At 40.5% G+C, this 17436-nt stretch overlaps 1 protein-coding gene across 1 annotated transcript in view; it reads right to left on the bottom strand.

Moving 5' to 3' along the window:
* rps6ka1 (ribosomal protein S6 kinase a, polypeptide 1) overlaps positions 1-11584 on the bottom strand; it is a 45241-nt gene extending 33657 nt beyond the window's left edge. Inside the window, exons 1-2 of the mRNA XM_005925671.3 lie at positions 10904-11584; positions 3726-3770 (exon numbers count right to left, since the gene is read on the bottom strand). Coding sequence (XP_005925733.1) covers positions 3726-3770; positions 10904-10966 — 108 coding nt within the window. The 5' untranslated portion in view covers positions 10967-11584. The remainder of the gene's footprint in view (positions 1-3725; positions 3771-10903) is intronic.
* Positions 11585-17436: the final 5852 nt, after the last annotated feature.

Here is a 17436-nt window from a genome sequence, read left to right as displayed (position 1 = left end):
ACTATCAGTTTAATGGGTCCAAAAATAGCTTGGGAAGCTCTACTAGGCAAGAATCATATGTCGCTCAGATTTTACACAACGAGACAAAGGAGAGAGCAGATCGCTCATTAGAGAGAGAACCCAGTTGAGCTCACCACCCCCAGACCCAAACACTCACGGCTTAATGCTGAGGACGTTATTGTTTAAAGCCTGTTATAGGTTTTAACATCATTGAACGACAAGGACAGGTGCTCTCTTTCCCAACACTGTGCTCTCTCTTTCTCAGTTGTTGCCTCTAAACCCTGCCTCTCTCACACCATCCATTCCTCTATTAGGTCTGCTGGAGGCAGGTAACTCCCATGGCTAGAGTAGATAACAGCCGCCATTATCAGATTCCCAGCATTAAAAGAGCAGCTCAGTATTGATCGCTGTAGCGCCTGGTTACAACTGCTCTGCCTGCGCGATGCTATGACAGTCTGGGTATGAGGTCTACCTTCAACCCCACCAACATCTAGCATTTCACGGTGTGATTCATTATTTACATACTACTTACATTTTTAGCTTTGTTGACTGTGCAATAAAAGCTTTAGTCAAATGATCACCTAAAATGATCACATAAAACAGCATTCCTAATATTTTCCCAATCCTATCATTCATGAAACTGGAAAAGCTTTCCAAGTCTTGCTAATATGCTAGAGTAGAGCATGCTTTCCCTGGTGGGGCATATGGCTGCAATATTTTTTGTCCACTTGAAACCGTTTTGGGCTTGAGCACTTACTTCACCTCGTGAAAATCCAATCTCCTCCAACTCTGCCATCTATATCCTTCACCAGATGGTCTTCGGCCTGCCCCTCTTTCACTTTCCAACACTGGCCCATCTCAAGACAGCATTTGAAATTCTCTGAATCCATAAAACACAGCCAAGCCATTTTAGCCTCTTCATCTTTAGTTCCTGGCCATGTGCTGCTACCATGTTATGGTGGGTAGGCTTGAGGAAAGTGTTTGAATTCTGGAAACCGTACTAGTGGAGATTTAGCCCTGGTAGGGTCAACCACGGCAGGCAAACAGCGATATCATTGCTATACTAACACTATATACACCAATTCTCAAGTAGGCATAACAGTAAGACAAGCCCAGGCATGTCTGAGAGCAAGAGTGCCTCTGATGATGATTTAGTACTTAAAGAGCTACTTCAGCAAGCTCCAAGAAAGCAGAGTTCACTAGGAAATACAAACCTAACGTGGGAAAAAAATACATTTGTTTCAAAAGAAAAATAATAATGATAAAAAACTAAAACCGTCAAGTACAACCAGGCTACGAAGGAGGAGATACTAGCAGCTTGTGATGTGTGACCTAAATGTACACAAATGACTCAGCCAGGCTTCGCTAGCTGCACCAGCTGGTTGCACTCCCTATGACAGTAAGAGCAAACATTGATGGAAATTACTTGTGTGGATACAAAAAGTTCAAGTCCCAAAGCCCAAGATAAAGAAAACATTAAATTAGGTAAAAAATATATATATATTTTTCAGTTTTTATTATCGGACAACATTGTTAGGGTTCCTGTCGAGCTGCAAGGTCAAGTTATTTTAGTCATTGTTGAACTCCAGTGTTAAGCAGTTTATACTTTTAATTAAAATACGTTTGTACTCACATTTGACTCCTCTTGTGTTACTATTGCTGGCCCCTTGTTCCAATAGATTAACATTTTAATTAAGTAGTATGTCAGCACTGACAGCAGCTCATTAGAGAAAAAGAGGGAAAATGTATTTTACGTCCTTACACTTGCAAATACTGCTGCATTCAGAAGTTATTGTTTTTTTCCTACATCATGAGATATCGTGATCTAATTTTGAGGCTATACTGCCCAACCCTACATGGGGCTAACAAACCCATCTCCTAAATACTCCACCAAGTTAGTGTTCTCATTGTAGTTTTTCTAACACAGAGATCCAGAAGGCACTACGAGATCACTACGCCAGCTTTAGATGAAAACTTGTCTAAGGCAAACAGGAGCTCGACAAGGACCCGAATTCACTATGCCGCTAGGAGGATGAGACGTGTAACTATGTCTGAAGCATCAAAGACAGCTCAAGGAATCAAGGAGATGAATAGGTATCGGCTGGGCATTCCAGGTAAGAGCGAGAGCAGGTTGAGTTCCTAATATAGTGGTCCATTATTCTCAGCACATTACCAAAAACCCATGATCATCTATCATGGTGTGGAAGAAGCACAAGATAGCACTGCTGCAGAGTCAGAGGAGAGAAAAATCCAGCAGCCTATTTAAAGAGATTACATAATTGATCAGATTACTGGAATGCACCGGTTAATTAGCAAAACATGTAAATTATCACAGTGCTTACCAGGACTGAGTCATAATTGAATATCAGCCACTTTTTGGAGACTCATATTGACATTATATGATTAGGGATGTAGTAATCTAATATGCTGGATTGGTACAATTTCCAATAATGACTTCATGTGGCCAGATGTGCTGTGACATGACAAATCTGGTTTCATTTTTGGTGTCTGGGTTGCTATTATTACAAGTTCAGTGAGGTACAAAGATAATATCCACAGTGTGCATGATCATTTCCAAGTTCATTATTTAAAGGAAGTTGGAGATAAAATGAAAAATCAGTTGTTTAAAGAAAAAGGGTTTGACAAATCTGTCCTCATGTAGTTCACAGGAGCAGAACAGAGTGGTTCGAGCACAAAGATGATTTTTTGGTGGGTAAACTTGCATAGATTTGCCATTTTCTTGTATTCGTACACACACACACACACACAAAAAAAATCCCCAATCCTTGATCACGTAGCAGTAAAATTCATAGATAAAAGAACAATCCTTTGTTCTTTTAAATTCTTGTCCTCAAACGTTAATTGCCTTGCCCAGTGTGGCATATGTGCATGGACTCCTAAAGCGAAAACCTTTCTTATTCAGCTCGTCCACGGTCACAGCACATTGTGACATTGCACTGAAAGAAAAGACGACACACTCTTTAGAGGCTCTTCCCCTTGAGAGTGAGGCCATAAAAGAAGAGGCTAGCTACGCAAGAACAAACATTTCCTTGTCCTCTGCTACATGACTGAACAGTAAGAGTGCAAGGGGAAGCGGGATCATATTTCAGAGCCGGACAATACGGGGCAGAGGCCAACCAGGAGGCACAAAGGGCTGACGCAGTGTTTTTTCACCGAGTTTCTGTAAGTGCGAGCTGATGTGCGTTTGTCCCTGTATGACATGTTGGCATGTAAGCGGGCCAGATCAGGACGTGCACTATGTGTAACACTACATGGCCTTTCTATTCTAGTCAACCAGACTCATCACTATACCCATTAGCCAGACTGCTGCTCAATCAGCCTCACTCAGGGAATATTCAACACATCAAACTTGAGCCAGCTAATACCCTCTCAGGGCTGTCAATGCGACTGCTAAATGAATAAATCGACGCACAGTCACACACTTGCAAACGCCTGACACGTGATAGAGCGCCACGGCTTTCTTTTTTGCTACAGAGATGGAAACGGCTCAAAATGAAGATTCGCACAAAAATTTGCCCTTTGATGGAATTTCGCCTTCTGCTGCTCGTCTTCACAGAAGAGCGCGCGCAAAAGCCAAGAATTCAAAACAAGACTTGCGTCCAAGTTCTCGCTGTAATTTATTGGACGTTAAGCTGCATGAATATTGAGTCACATTTGTGCATGTTTGTGCGAGTGCGTGTCACTGTTCCAGAAATGCCACCTACCTTGACAGCAGTTGTGACTCCATCCTCTGTAGTGCTCTGTCCATTCTGTCAAGACAAGCAGATGAGAAAAAGTCGGTCAGTGTGGATGTTAAGTGCATATATCACATGTGTCTGGATGGGTATAAAGGAGGAAGAAGCGAGGCACGGCGATATTTGCAAGACTGCGTGGGCGGCAGCAGTCCACTGTATCCAGCACTTTGCTCCTTCACTAGCAAACCTAATAATCTAAGGCCAACACACAATTGCATATCCTCAGTAGGCAAGTCTCACTGAAAAGGGTAATCATTGGTATTTGGAAAACAATGATTCAATGGTAGCTATTGTGAAAATCAACATGCTGTTCCCACAGAAGAAGTGAGTGACTAACTTTGAACATATGGTGGGATTTCAGACAGATTAGTTGATTAGATGTGGATCTTATTCCACTGCAAACAAAGATAAAAAAAAAATTTAAAAAAAAAAGAAAGAGAGAGAGACAGAAAAAGCCACAGCAGAACGATAACAAGAGGAGAGTGATGTAATTTTTTACATAGCAGGGGCTGCGATGATGTCAGTCCAAATCAGGATCATTGGTCAGAGAGGCCAGGCAGACGAAGACCGACTGTCTAGCTGGCTAAGAGCATTTAGACATTTAATAAGAGCTTGCATGAGGTTCAAACACCTCTTCAAAACACAGAATAGTGTGTTTAAACTCTTTCATCTTTATCTCAGGTATCCAGGCCTGAGGTGCACAATGCCAGTCTAGAATTTGTTGCAACTGTATGCAAGTTTAATAACTGAACTGCATTAATATGCAAAGTTACGACTCATAACATCTTGACATTATGGCGATATCTACACAAATATGTCCATATTATTTTTTTGCATTCTTTCATTTTTAACGAGACAGAAGAAGTCAGTGCAATTTAGCAAAAATGAAAGACCCGTATGAAATTGGTTATTATTTAAAACTGTTTTGATATAGCTTAAAACCCACAATAGGCACAAACTTCATTTTAATGGCATAAGCGATTAACTGTGCACTCCGGCATTACTAATGTTCATCAGAGGCTGTCTCGTCAGAAAATGTGTCTCCTAGCTCCTGCATTGTGCATTAGAAGAGAGTTCTATCTCAAAGGCAAGTTCTATTAAGTTCTGTTTAATGTGAAACTGCACTGCTAGGTTCAAATAACCTGACCTCAGTTTCTTGCATGATCCCACTCTTTCATCAGATCCACCCTTCATGCTCAGGGCCTGTGTACTTTAAACTCTACTTTTTGAGATTCCTTATAACTGAATGCTTTCAGTGATTAAGGAAACACATGAGTGAGGACTAAAAAAAAAAAACCTCCCCACCCCATTTCCGCTTTATGCTTTGTTTTTCCCATTTCAGAATGAGACTGTTCACTTCCTTGATGCAGTCTTCCTCTTCCCTCAGACTGCAGAAAACACAACAGGGAGTCAACACAATGACAAGCGATAAACAGAAAGGACGTAAATTGTATTGAAATGAACAACCCTGGGAGTTTCTTTCTGTAGGTGCTTACTCTGATGATCATTAGACTCATTATCCAGTGCAGAGCTGGTTTATAGACCAAAATGTAATTACGAACACAGAAAAGTCCCAAAAGATTTTGATCCACCATGAAATACCAGCTGGAAAGCATCTGATTGCTTGATGAACAACTTTCTTTTTTAACGTGACCATGATCTCAAACACAGTGCCAATGCAATTACAGCATACCTGGAGATCAGTCATGGATTGGCCTCCCCAGAGCCCAGACCTCAACATTATTGAGGCAGTATGGGATCATCTTTACAGGCAACAGAAGAAAAGAGAGCCAACATCCAATGGACAGTGTTGATATATCCTTCAAGAAGACTGGAGAACTATTCCTGAAGACTACTTAAAGAAGTTACCAGAAAGCTTGTCTAAGAAAGTTCAGGCTGCGTTGAAGAATGAAGGCAGTCATAACAAAGATTTACTCTCAAGTTTATTAGAATTGTGCAAACTGCTTATGTCTTATATACTGTATTTCCAAGTATGGTTACACATATTTACCAGTATCCTGGAAAAATATGAAAAAATTAGGGGTGACTCAGGACTTTTGCCCAATACTGTTTAAATACATTGTTTTGTTAACTGTAGACTTAAACAGCATATATGTATACATGCATTAAACAATTTTATTTATTTTTTATTGCTATGATTTAATGCTTGTCTGAATCAGGTCTCTCTTGTAAATTAGACATTAAATAAAGGCTAAATAAATATACCTGCTCAATAATATACCCATGTACATTAAATATTTATTTTACTTATTTATTAAATAAGAGGAAATAGAGAAAAAAAAACTGTAAAAGGTGACAAAACAGACAATTATTCCTTACACACTTAACTGTAAAGTACACCACTTACAGCTTTGTTTTACTTTTACTTATCTGCTCTGGCTGTTCCTGTATAGAAACGCTGAGTGCAGTAGGGGAAATTTCTTGTGTGTGCTGATTAATACAGCTTGATTTTAAGATATAGGCACAGGCAGCGACAGCAGAGCAGCTTTGCTACTCTCGTTTGCTGAAAGGAGAAAAAAAAAAGGCCCTCTGACAGAAAGCACGCAGACTGTGGATTTAGTTTACTGTCGCTGTAATACCTCAGAACACATTCGCTCCCGTTCTGTAAGACTGGATGTGCCTGCCGACCGAGTGAGATGGCTCATTTTCTGCTTTGAGTTTTATTCCAGTAGTACTTCTAAATTGCAGGGATAGTACAGCTCTGTACACCTCCAGGCATTTTTACAAGTTGGACTTTAATCATGATCAAGGGGGGGGAGATTTAATTTAGCCATACTGCACCACTCATAAAGATTTTAATAGTCGTAATGTGAGGGGATAGGGTAGAAAACTGAAAAATGGAAGCAATTTAATGGCGAAGTACGGTCAAAAGTTAGGCCCAGATGTGTTTAAGGAATGATAAAGGAAATATTGAGGAAGTGCAGAGTCTGTTGGTGTAATAGACACCTCAGGCTACTTTGAAGGAACTCTCCCCGCCTTACTCTGGTATTCCCTATATCGGTGTGGCTAGCTTTGTTTGTGGGGATTCTATTTGTGTGAATGTAACTGTGTAAGTTTGTGTGTGCGGTTCGCATCGTCTTTCTGACGTTGCTGCTCAACACATTTCAACCTCATTAGCACTGCATGGCTGATCCAAGTGGCCCAGTTAATGGTGCTTTCCCCCCCCAGTGGGTTTCCTTAGTGAGAGCACAGGCACACAAAAAAGGGCATATAAATATGCTCAAAGTGTGCTGTTTAAATACAAACACAGAAGCAAAAAAATGTGCAATGGGAGAAATATTCAGACCACAAGCATGCTGTAAACAGATTTAAAGACCAACGTGTTAAGCAAGTCTGAGCCAGACAGCAGAAATTCACATTTTTCTCGCAGGACTCTGTATGATTAGGCAAATTTAAAAAAATCTCAGAGCACTGTTGGTCTGTGTGAGTTTGACAGATAAGTCCACGTTTTACAGTGTGAGCAGTACAGCCCTGTAACTAGGCAACTAAGAAATACAATAACCACTTATTCTCTATGCCTGTAATACTATCTGAAATAATTTCTCGTAATCTCATCAGTGAATATTGACAGCTTCTAGTCAGTTCCAGAAAAAGGATAATAGGTGTTTCTCCTTTTTACTGTGTGCCAAGTAGTTCCTTTCAGAAGTCGGCAACCTTAAAAGGATAGAGAGGTATGGCTGAGGCTGTGCAATGTACACTTCAGGCTTTAGTGACTTGATTAATATTTACCTCTAAAAACCAAAAAAGGTATTAGAACACAATCTTTCTTTGAACCTATCAAGCTGAGGGTTATGTTATCACATGCCTTCCTCCACTCCCAGGTGCTCAGGTGTTCCACAGATCACACCCAGATTAGCTGAAGCTAGGCCTGCCAGTGCAAACACACACACACACACACACACACACACACACGAAATGAACTCGTGCACACTCTCATGAACCTGACAGCACACTGCTGACCACACCTTGCTGGGAAACAGCACACATTCCATCTATCAATCTTACTTATTTTAACCTCCTTCGCCACATAAGCTTGTGGAATCCTGCTCTGTAAGCCACGGCTTGAGAAGTTCTTATAAATAAACACGCATGTTTACATTTTAATTTTAAGCCAACAGATGTGGGCCCAGATCTGGACTGAAATACATTCTAACCCAACCTGGCCAGCTTGTACATGACAACTTTCTGCCACCATCTCACCGCACTTATGAGCTATTAAACCTGAGCTGACACAGAAGCGAGAGGGAAATCTTGTGAACTTAAAAATTAAAAATTAAACAAAACAGAAGGTCGATGTGGAAAATATGTCGAATATGAGTGGAGGAATTTACTCATTTGGATCGGCGCAGTTTTTCCTCTATTTGAAATCTACAATTACTAAATACTGACATAAGCATGACTCAGAACTTTTGGTGGACCTGCCTCAACGTAGTAGTGACAGGGGCTCGTGCAGGTGCTAGTGACTCAGCTGGGACAGCATGAGCATATTTGTTAAAGTGCCTTTATCAGGGATGAATCACTGAAGTTCATTCACAACAGATATGGCATAAAAGGTCTCAATCAAACACTTTTTTTCCCAAATCGCTCACTTCACACGTTTCTCTCTTGTTTGCTTGGTCGCAGAATAAAGCACAAAAGCGAATTTAACCGATTTCCATTCATGGCACGGTGATGAGCTCCAAACACAAGTACTTTTATTATGAGTGATGAAGGGAAAACAGACTTCCCATCAGTTGGTGTATCAGAGCACATCATTCTCTGTGTGGGGTTTTTTTTTCCCCTTTTTTTTTTCCTAAATCATCCAAAAGTGCGTATCTCTGTCTGTTCCATCTGCCCATATGACTCGCATGTTCACTGGCACGGCCTCCTGTCTAAAACTCAAGCTTTCTGCTCAATCAATCTGATCCCAAAGCTATTTGAAACCAAAGTGTGCAGCTGGTTGGTAGGTTGGTGGAGATAAATGGCAGAGATCCCATCCTGACTGGCAGTGTTTGTGTGATCTAACCAATTACAGATCTTGGATTTCAGTAACCAACGCTGAAACACAATTTAAAAAAAAACCCAAAACAAAACACCTATATCTATATCTATATCTACCTACCTACCTACCTACCTACCTACCTACCTACCTACATATACACATACATACATACATATACACATACATACACACACACAGATTTTTTTTTGTTTTGTTTTTTTTTGTTGTTTTTTTTTTTACACACACACACTTTTTTTTTAAACCAGGAATTGCACAGATTTGATTCACAGAGTTGTAACTATAACACGTTCCAAAGGCAGGGCATTTTCACAGCGTTAAACTTAGCACTCTTCACAGGCTCTGCACCACCATCTGTTCAGCTGTGATATGCTACTCAGCCAACTCACATGCTGCAGAATACTGTCAATAGTGGAGCCTGCGTGAACAAACGATGTCAAGATGACTCTGTTTGAATGTTAACCAAAGACTTTTCTTTCCATTCATTATACTCTTAGACTCACATTTCTCTCCTCCAACAGTAACTGCCGTAACTGAATCTGTAGGGGGAGATTTTTCAATTTCCAAATCTTCATATTAACTGCAGGGGTCTAATTTGTGAAGACTTGTTAAGCTGTCTGGGATATTTCTTGTGTTGCAGTTAGGTTAATAGAGCAAATTTAGACAATTTCACATTTTCTCTAACCAAGTTAAATTCCCACTGCTATCACATCAGAATGATTATGCAGACTGAGAGGTAGAAAAATGAGCTTCATTTCTAAATGACAGATCTCGCAAAGCTGATTGAGGAGACTTGCAGTAGTATGCACAAAGCTATTCATTGTAGAGATCAGGCACCTGAAACAGGAGCATCACATCACTTTACCCACTTAATTGCAGGGTTAATTAAAAAGAGCAAATCCAAACAACCAGACTGTGCCTACTGTCAGTATCATTACTACAAGCCAGGTTTTGTTTTAAAACACAGCAAACTAGAGAGACTAGACTAGATTGCAGTCTGATTTTTTTTCCTTCATAACCATAAATGTGGTAGCTTGCAAGCAGCACCTGAAGTGCTCATTAATAATAATGCAACAACACAATTACAGGAGGGTGGACAACACTGTGGCTACAAATCTCTCTCACTATTTCCCTAATTCTATAAGTTCTGAAGTGAAATATGAGGAAAAAGCATGCTGAACACTGATATGCATGCATTTTTGATTATATTGCTTTACATGCATCTTGGGTGTGTATCGTGCACTTTTTTATAGCTTATTTTATATTGTGTGCACCTCCCTAGGGCTTACAGATGGACACCAGATAGCATTCAAATCTGATAGCAGGCATCCTCCCTCGTGTAAGCAGGTTGTTTCTGTGCACTATGCCGGACAAATGTTTACAGTTTAACCTGCAACTCATTAGCATTAAATTATAAGAGTCAAACTTAGACTTGAAATCTATCACCCACCATAATCAGGCTACAGCTTCTCCCACTGTGATTACCCTATATACCGCAAACAGCGATCTATAGAAGCCACTATAGAGGTGATAACAGTGAGAGAGTGTGAAGATGAGCCTTTACACGACACGACAAACTAGTCTACCCTGTGGAGTTGAGCTTTGCAATTGAATTGATCGTGAGCTTCAGTGACTGACTAGAAGGTGAATTAAACTGGGGGGGTCTTTAAGCTACTTTTAGGGAAATCCAAAGCTCTCAAATGAACTGATAATAATGAAGCATTTTTCTATTGGTTAAGGGAGCCCGGCAAAGCTTTGGATTGGTTCTTTTACCCCTCCCAAAAACCTGAATATCAGTGAAGATTTTTGAATGGACAAGTCAGTCTGATTGCAAAACTTGTGCTACCCCAATTACAAATACACATTTTATTGTGTAGATTGATAGATTATCATTTATACAACAAGCCGTGTCGCTTCTAAAAGGCGCATATTCAGTCGTTTCAAGTAACTTTACTCTCAATCACTTTTTATAGAAAGTGGTGAATGGTGAACACAGTGGATGTGGGGTTGTTCGTGAAAAAGCACACGCAAATGTTGGCTATTTTAATCTGAAAACAAAATGCGCAAAAACGCACAAAAAATCCGCCCAAGCCATGCACCCAGTGCCAACACTGTCACCTCTCTTTACCTCCGTTTCGAGCTGCACTAGTTCCATTGTGGGCCATGGCTCCGCGATTTGTGCAAGAGGCATTTTCGCCGGTTTTTCAGTTTCCCCCTCAGGTGCGAATTTTGGTCAGTCCTGGTTCGTCCCAACCGCTCCTGTCAAGTGCACTTCCGAGAAGCTCCTCACTCAGGTCCCGAGTCCAGTCACAGGAGATTTATCAGCACTTTGCTCTCTACACAGCGGAGGGGGACACACATACGGTCTCTGCAGTCAAGAGCTTTGCAAACAAACGTAATCCCCGTGATTTGACTTCGGCGACGATGGGTAACTCGTGCGTATTTGTTGAAAGTGATTATCCTGTTGGAAACAGCACAAACACACACCCAAAGCAAGCGTGTCCTTTCAGGTAAGCGCGTTGGCTTGCTCGGGATTTTGGTTTGACAAGCGGGAGAGAAGAGCGCAGAGAGCAACACTGATCCAAGCTCCTTTAATGAGGCTGTGTGAGAGTCTAATGCCACCTAAAGGAGTTATCCGGAGCACGGGCTGTCCTTGCAATCGACGCCGTATCGGATCTTTATTTACGTCTTCCTGTGCGCTCGTGAATTCATCCAGTCAGAACGGCAAGACTTCTCTCTGTCCGCCAGCTTCCTAACGCTATGCGATACGCGCAGAGACCTCAGTGTGGCTCTGTAGTACGAGCGGGGATGCAACTCGAGCTGTTATTGGCAGGCTCCGGCAGGATTTTATCCAGCCCCCTTCTGTGCTTGTTCCGCCCAAGTCTGATCGCGCCATCATCTGGTAGAGAGTGGATCTGCAACTACGTAATGCGTACCGGGAGCCTGCTGCCGATGGAACGGCCTGCTTTCTTTGATGATGTGGTGCAGCAGGTGCATCAGAGGAGTAAAGATCCTTGGCCTTTCAAAGAGGAACCTTTAAATCACCATCAGCTAAAAGCATTGGAGGAATATTGGATTGCACAATATACTGATCACAGATGGACTTGCCAGTGCAGAGTCCAATAGAGTTCTCCTACCCAGAATGGCACTGCTTTCCTCAGCCAGGCCTCTCAAAATTTTAATTCAATGAAATTACATTTAGTGCACACTGGCTTTTGGACCTGCATCATCACTTCCTCTGAGTCTAAAAATGACATGCACCGTTGCAAACATTACATAACATTTGTGGTTACACAATGATGTAAAGAATTCAAGAGAAGGGAGCAGAAAAGACTAGAATCAAAGGTCGTGACCGGTGGTGTTTTATTCTTTCCGGCCATTACTCTGATGCAGCATTCTCTTCATTGACAACAGCTCTTGTGAAGGTCCTTGTAATCTTCAGCGATATAATACAGCCCTCCACCCTCAACACTTCTCCGCTTCATTCACTGCTAAGTGGATTTTGCTCTTGGCCAGCTTTGGTTACTATTGGCAACTGGAGGGCATAAAAAAACGCCTTGTGTTGTGGATCTGATAAACTTTTGATTCAAACCAAGATGGGGAAGGCAATGCATTCACAGAAACACAAATAAAAAATTAAGTGGAATGGAAAATTGCTCACAATTTGGCACCTTTCTTTCAGTGGCGGCGTTATCTAGGTCTAAAATTCTACTGCTGCATTGATGTAGCCTGTTTATCTGAGCGCTGCAAGATGTTAAACACAAAAGAAATGAACTAGAGAAGGAAGTGCTTCTTCTCTTGTGTAGCTGCACTTTGTTTCTAACCTGTTGGCAGCACCTCTTCTGTTTACTCAAGAAAAACTGCCACACTAATTAATGTCTCAAGGGTTACTGCAGTTTTCTATTAATATTCATACTATATAACAACAACAACAATAAAAAATACACATGCATATACCCACACAAACATTGCCACACACAGGGGTTTGAAAGGGGGGGGAAGGGAATATGCTGACTGTCCTTTTCCCTTCAAATATCGCAGTGTTTATGTGTAGCCTATTTATCGTGTAACAAATTCATACCATCAAGGAGTGACCAAAAGGTGACATCGCCCTTCCTAAGTGGAGTATTATGCATCATGCTGACACTGTATGCAATATAGAAAGTCACAGCTCACCCAGAGATTGCATTAACCCATTGATTTGTCTCCCGTGGTAAAAAGAGCTGCTAAGAGAAAGCTCATGGCACCTCGTAATGGTGTTTGTCAGTGAAGCCATACGACAGACCATCCTTTTCTTTTCATCATCTCTCATCCTCCCTCTCCTCATTATTCCTTGACCATTATGTGCTGGGCAAGTGTCGCTCTCTCTCCTCTTTCTCTCTCTCCACCTCTCCAAGGATACCAGTCGAATGATCCTGATGGTTTGCCACTGTGCACGGCTCATCCTGTGTTATATGACATTTTTGGTGTGAGCCTTCAGTGGAAGTGAGGGGTGTAAATAAAGGCAATTTATAGGAGGAAATAAAGTGATTATCTAGAGCAGGGGTGTCAAACTCAAATTCACAGTGGGCCAAAATTCAAAACTGGAACAAGGTCGCGGGCTAAAATTAATATTTATTGGAAAAAAATCTTCCTCCAGATTTAAGAATGAATCTCTTCTTATAGACTCAAACAAGTTTTGCTGAAAAACTGAATATGGAACAAGCGAAGCTTAATACTAAACAATATATATATTACCTGTATAATACCAGTAGGCCAGCTCTAATAATAATTTGGTATGGCTTCGCGGGCCAAATGTAATTTGGCCCTCTAGATCAGAGTTTGACACCTATGATCTAGAGGGTTGAAAGGTCGCATCAAGAGATTTAGGAAGAGTGCGGATGACCTAAAATCAATACAATGTAAACTGCAAATTATAAGCAACAAAGGAGGCAAACCTGATAAAACAAATAACCGAACAAATGAAAGTCGAGACTGTCTTTGTGTTAGGAGTGCTGTCCACTGCTATACTAACTTACAAGGAATCTCTTATTCTGTTCATGATGCTGTGGTGATATCACATCTTACACAGATGACTCAGAGGTGTTTCCCATCCAGTGACTCTGGGGATGCCCTACCCCCACCTTCAACAGGAAATGGGCAATATGACTCTATACAGCTTCATATGCACGTGCAGCGGAGCAAGACTAGCTTATTGGAAAGATGACTAAAGCGTGCTTGTTGAGCTGTTGAAGCCAAGAAGCAGCAAAGTAGATGGCTTGTTCGGCCCCCCCCTAAAGGGCTGCCTGCAACGTAGACAAACGGATACAAACCTGACCTTGTTGATTAACCTCATTTTCATTTTGAGCTGAAATCACAGAGGTAAAAAGGAGAGAGAGCGAGACCGAGCATGCGGAAGGAGAAACAATGAATTGTGTTATGTAAGTCCCTGTAAACAGGGCAATTAAAATGCAAATACATGGATACTCCAATTGTGAAGTGGCAGTCGGTTTCGAAAAAGCATCTCAAAATAAATCTGCTTATCTATTGCCTTTGCTTTTCTCTGATTTATTATTTCTATTGCTCTTTTAATTTTTTGTATGTTTACATTACTATTGTGCCATAGATGTACATCAATTTTTTATCTGTATTTTGAAGTGTTGCGCTTCTTTAACATCAACTGAGTCACTTTGTCTGTATTTACTGTATTTCAGCATTTATTAAACGTCTTCTTTCTGCTGTCGAAATGCGACATATAATAAAAATAAACAGTAGACATAGCCTATTTTATTTACACAAGACTGATACCACATGGGTTTCTAACTACTCCTTTATTCTTAAACTAGGGAGGTACACAGGAAAAATGGTTAGCAACACATTATTAGTAGCAGTATTAGTATATTTCTGTTTGTATATGTGTGTATGTTGGAACAACCTTACATATAACCAAATGATATATGTAAGGTTAATAGATTTTAAACAGTTATGTTTTATGTTTTCTTTCCTACTCAGCTTTATAACAATGAGTAGATCTGCAACAATCTAAGGTTAAGTATAATTCTGTTTATGGGTAGTTAATCCAAAGGATTAATTTGATTATGCAACAGAGACACCAGGAAATTACTGCACTGAACAAATTAATTAGCTGCTCAATAGTGAAGCAAAGCTAATTATTCAATCTCTGCTGACTGACTAGAGAAGGACAAGATGCAGTTGTAATGACTGAAAATACATCCTGGCTTTGTGTCATGCACAAATCATGAACAAAGAGAAGAAAGATTTATTATATTTCAAACATCTGTGGAATTTCCATTAAGAAATAGTTAAAAGGACAGAATGACTAAGGATAAAGCCCACTGGCAATACTGATTGGGCATAGAAATTTATAAAAGAAAATCAAGCAGAGTCAAAATACTTTAATAATCCCTAACAAAATTATGTGGGTTACAGTTATTCCAAGAAAAGAGTGAGGAATAAAGAAGAGAAGACAGGTTATAGATTTAAATGACACAGACACTTTTTTTTTACACTAACAGCTTGAACATCTCTCCGGTCTACAAACAGCAAATCTTCACTGTCGAGTAAAAAAACAGCATGTTGAGGCTTGAAGTTGTAGCCCAGGTATTTGGGCTTGGCCAGTAGGTGGGCCAAGGACATGCCCATACAAAAATATATATTAAAACAAAAACAATCCCAGAGACCAAAGTCAGCAAGAACAAACAACTATCTAAGATTGTGATATCAGTGAGTCAAAAGTCACGATGCTAAAGGCTATTATTAGGTTTTTGTAGACTAGAAAACAGGAAAGCCAAAGAACAGCTTAAGCGATCCATGTCCAATAAAAGTGCTCTTTCTAAATTTAAAAAAAGCCCCAAAACACTACAGGATAGCCTTGATCTTGATCTAGGACTTGATCACAGAGCAGTACTGGGGACAGGTTCAGACTTGATTTGTCAGGCTAGTAGAGTGATGTGTTACACACAAGTTTGTTTCTTCTTCCTCTCACATTTTCAGCTGAGAACATCTTAACCCAGCAAGAGTTGGATCAGCTGTACTGACCAAGTGTGTCTACACATACAAAGGGGTTTGGCTCTGGTTATTTCTTTGTTATCAGTGCACGTAGTAGAATATACAACAGACAGTTCTGACAGTAACAATAGCGGTTCATTCAGCAATAATCACAAATTGTTGTGCATTTGGAAATGCTCTTACTGTTACTATTACTGTTCCATAATTTCAAAACAATGTGGCCATTCTCCAGCAAGACATTTTTAGCCAGAGATTTGTTGCTAACTCAATATTTTCTTTTCTTCAAATCATTGTCTGTTAACTCTAGACATGGTTGTGTGGGGAACATCCCAGTCAATCAGTTTCTGAAATACTCACACCCGCCTGTCCGGCACCAACAAACTTGTCACATTTAAAGTCCCTTCAGTGACTTTTCTTTCTCATCCTTAGGTCTTCTTGACCATGTCTGCATTCCTAAATGCACTTAGTTGTTGCCACATCTTTGGCTGATTAGATATTTGCATTAACAAGTGGATGAACATGTGTACCTAACTGAATAGCCACTGATCATATATGCCACATGGATATGGGCACAGTGTCATTTTGCCTACTGACTTATGAGGTCAGCTTTCCCCCTGCCTCTGCCTCTTTCTCTTGGTTCAAAGAGGATAACAGCAGAGGGTGCCAGATATCAGAGGGTAGCTCTTTGATGCCAGTAGCCTTTCCATCAGGTCTTGCCCTTTAGCACACTTGATCAAAGTACATTTTGATCAAGAGCACACATTCTCACGGTGCTGTTTTGTACTCACAGTTTTCTTTAAGAGATTATTTACTGTAGAATTGGAGCCTATGGTGAAGAAATAAGAAGCCAAAGAGGCCATATTAAAGTAGATAACTGCATCATATATTCAGCTTGATGCATTATAATAATCTGTGCGGTTTCTTGTGGGTCAAAAATGTGTTTACAAATAAGCTAAGATATTTCTTCTTCCAGGAGGATGATCCTAATATATTTATTTATACCATAAATAAATGAGCAAGCGGAAAATGTCTGACACTGTAAAACTACTGGACATTATTACAATATTTATAAAGTTATAGCAATGTCACGTTAACCTATCCATAGCTAAAAATAACTAGTCAGCTGAGTTCAAATGATGAAAAAGGAAACATTTCCGGAAAATTCCCGGGAAAACCGGCTAACAGTTATTCTTGGAAGACAGGATTAAGTCTGCGTCTCAGTGAACAAGTTACAGTTTCTGTGTTTTTCAGCTATTTTGAAGCTTTAAGAAAAAGGAAATCAGCAATGGTGTGAGTTAAAGGGCTCATAATATTTCTATAAACCTAATTTTCTATACAGCATCTGCTGTTTTTTCTGTGGGCAATCAAAAGGTTGAATCAGGTCCAGCCACAAGTAGCGCAGGGCTATTACAGGATTATCGCATTGTTATTATATTGCATTGTACAGGTGTTGAGGTGTTGTGTGCAATACATACTTCCACATTGCTGCATTAGCCTTGCGCCTTTTTTTGAGCGGCGACGTGAGCTGCGCATGAAAGTAAAGTATGAGGGAAGTTCTGAAGTCTTAAAGCCGCAGTAAACACACTATTCCTTCAGGTAAGGAAGGGGTGGGGGATAGGTGGGAGGGGTCTTGCTCCTGGTGCAGGCTGACAG

Source organism: Haplochromis burtoni, unplaced genomic scaffold (genome assembly GCF_018398535.1).
Source record: "Haplochromis burtoni strain Fernald_Lab_line unplaced genomic scaffold, NCSU_Asbu1 Contig_86, whole genome shotgun sequence".
Lineage (NCBI taxonomy): Eukaryota > Metazoa > Chordata > Actinopteri > Cichliformes > Cichlidae > Haplochromis > Haplochromis burtoni.
Note: the sequence above shows the minus strand (reverse complement) of the source record. Positions and strands in the feature narration are given on the sequence as shown.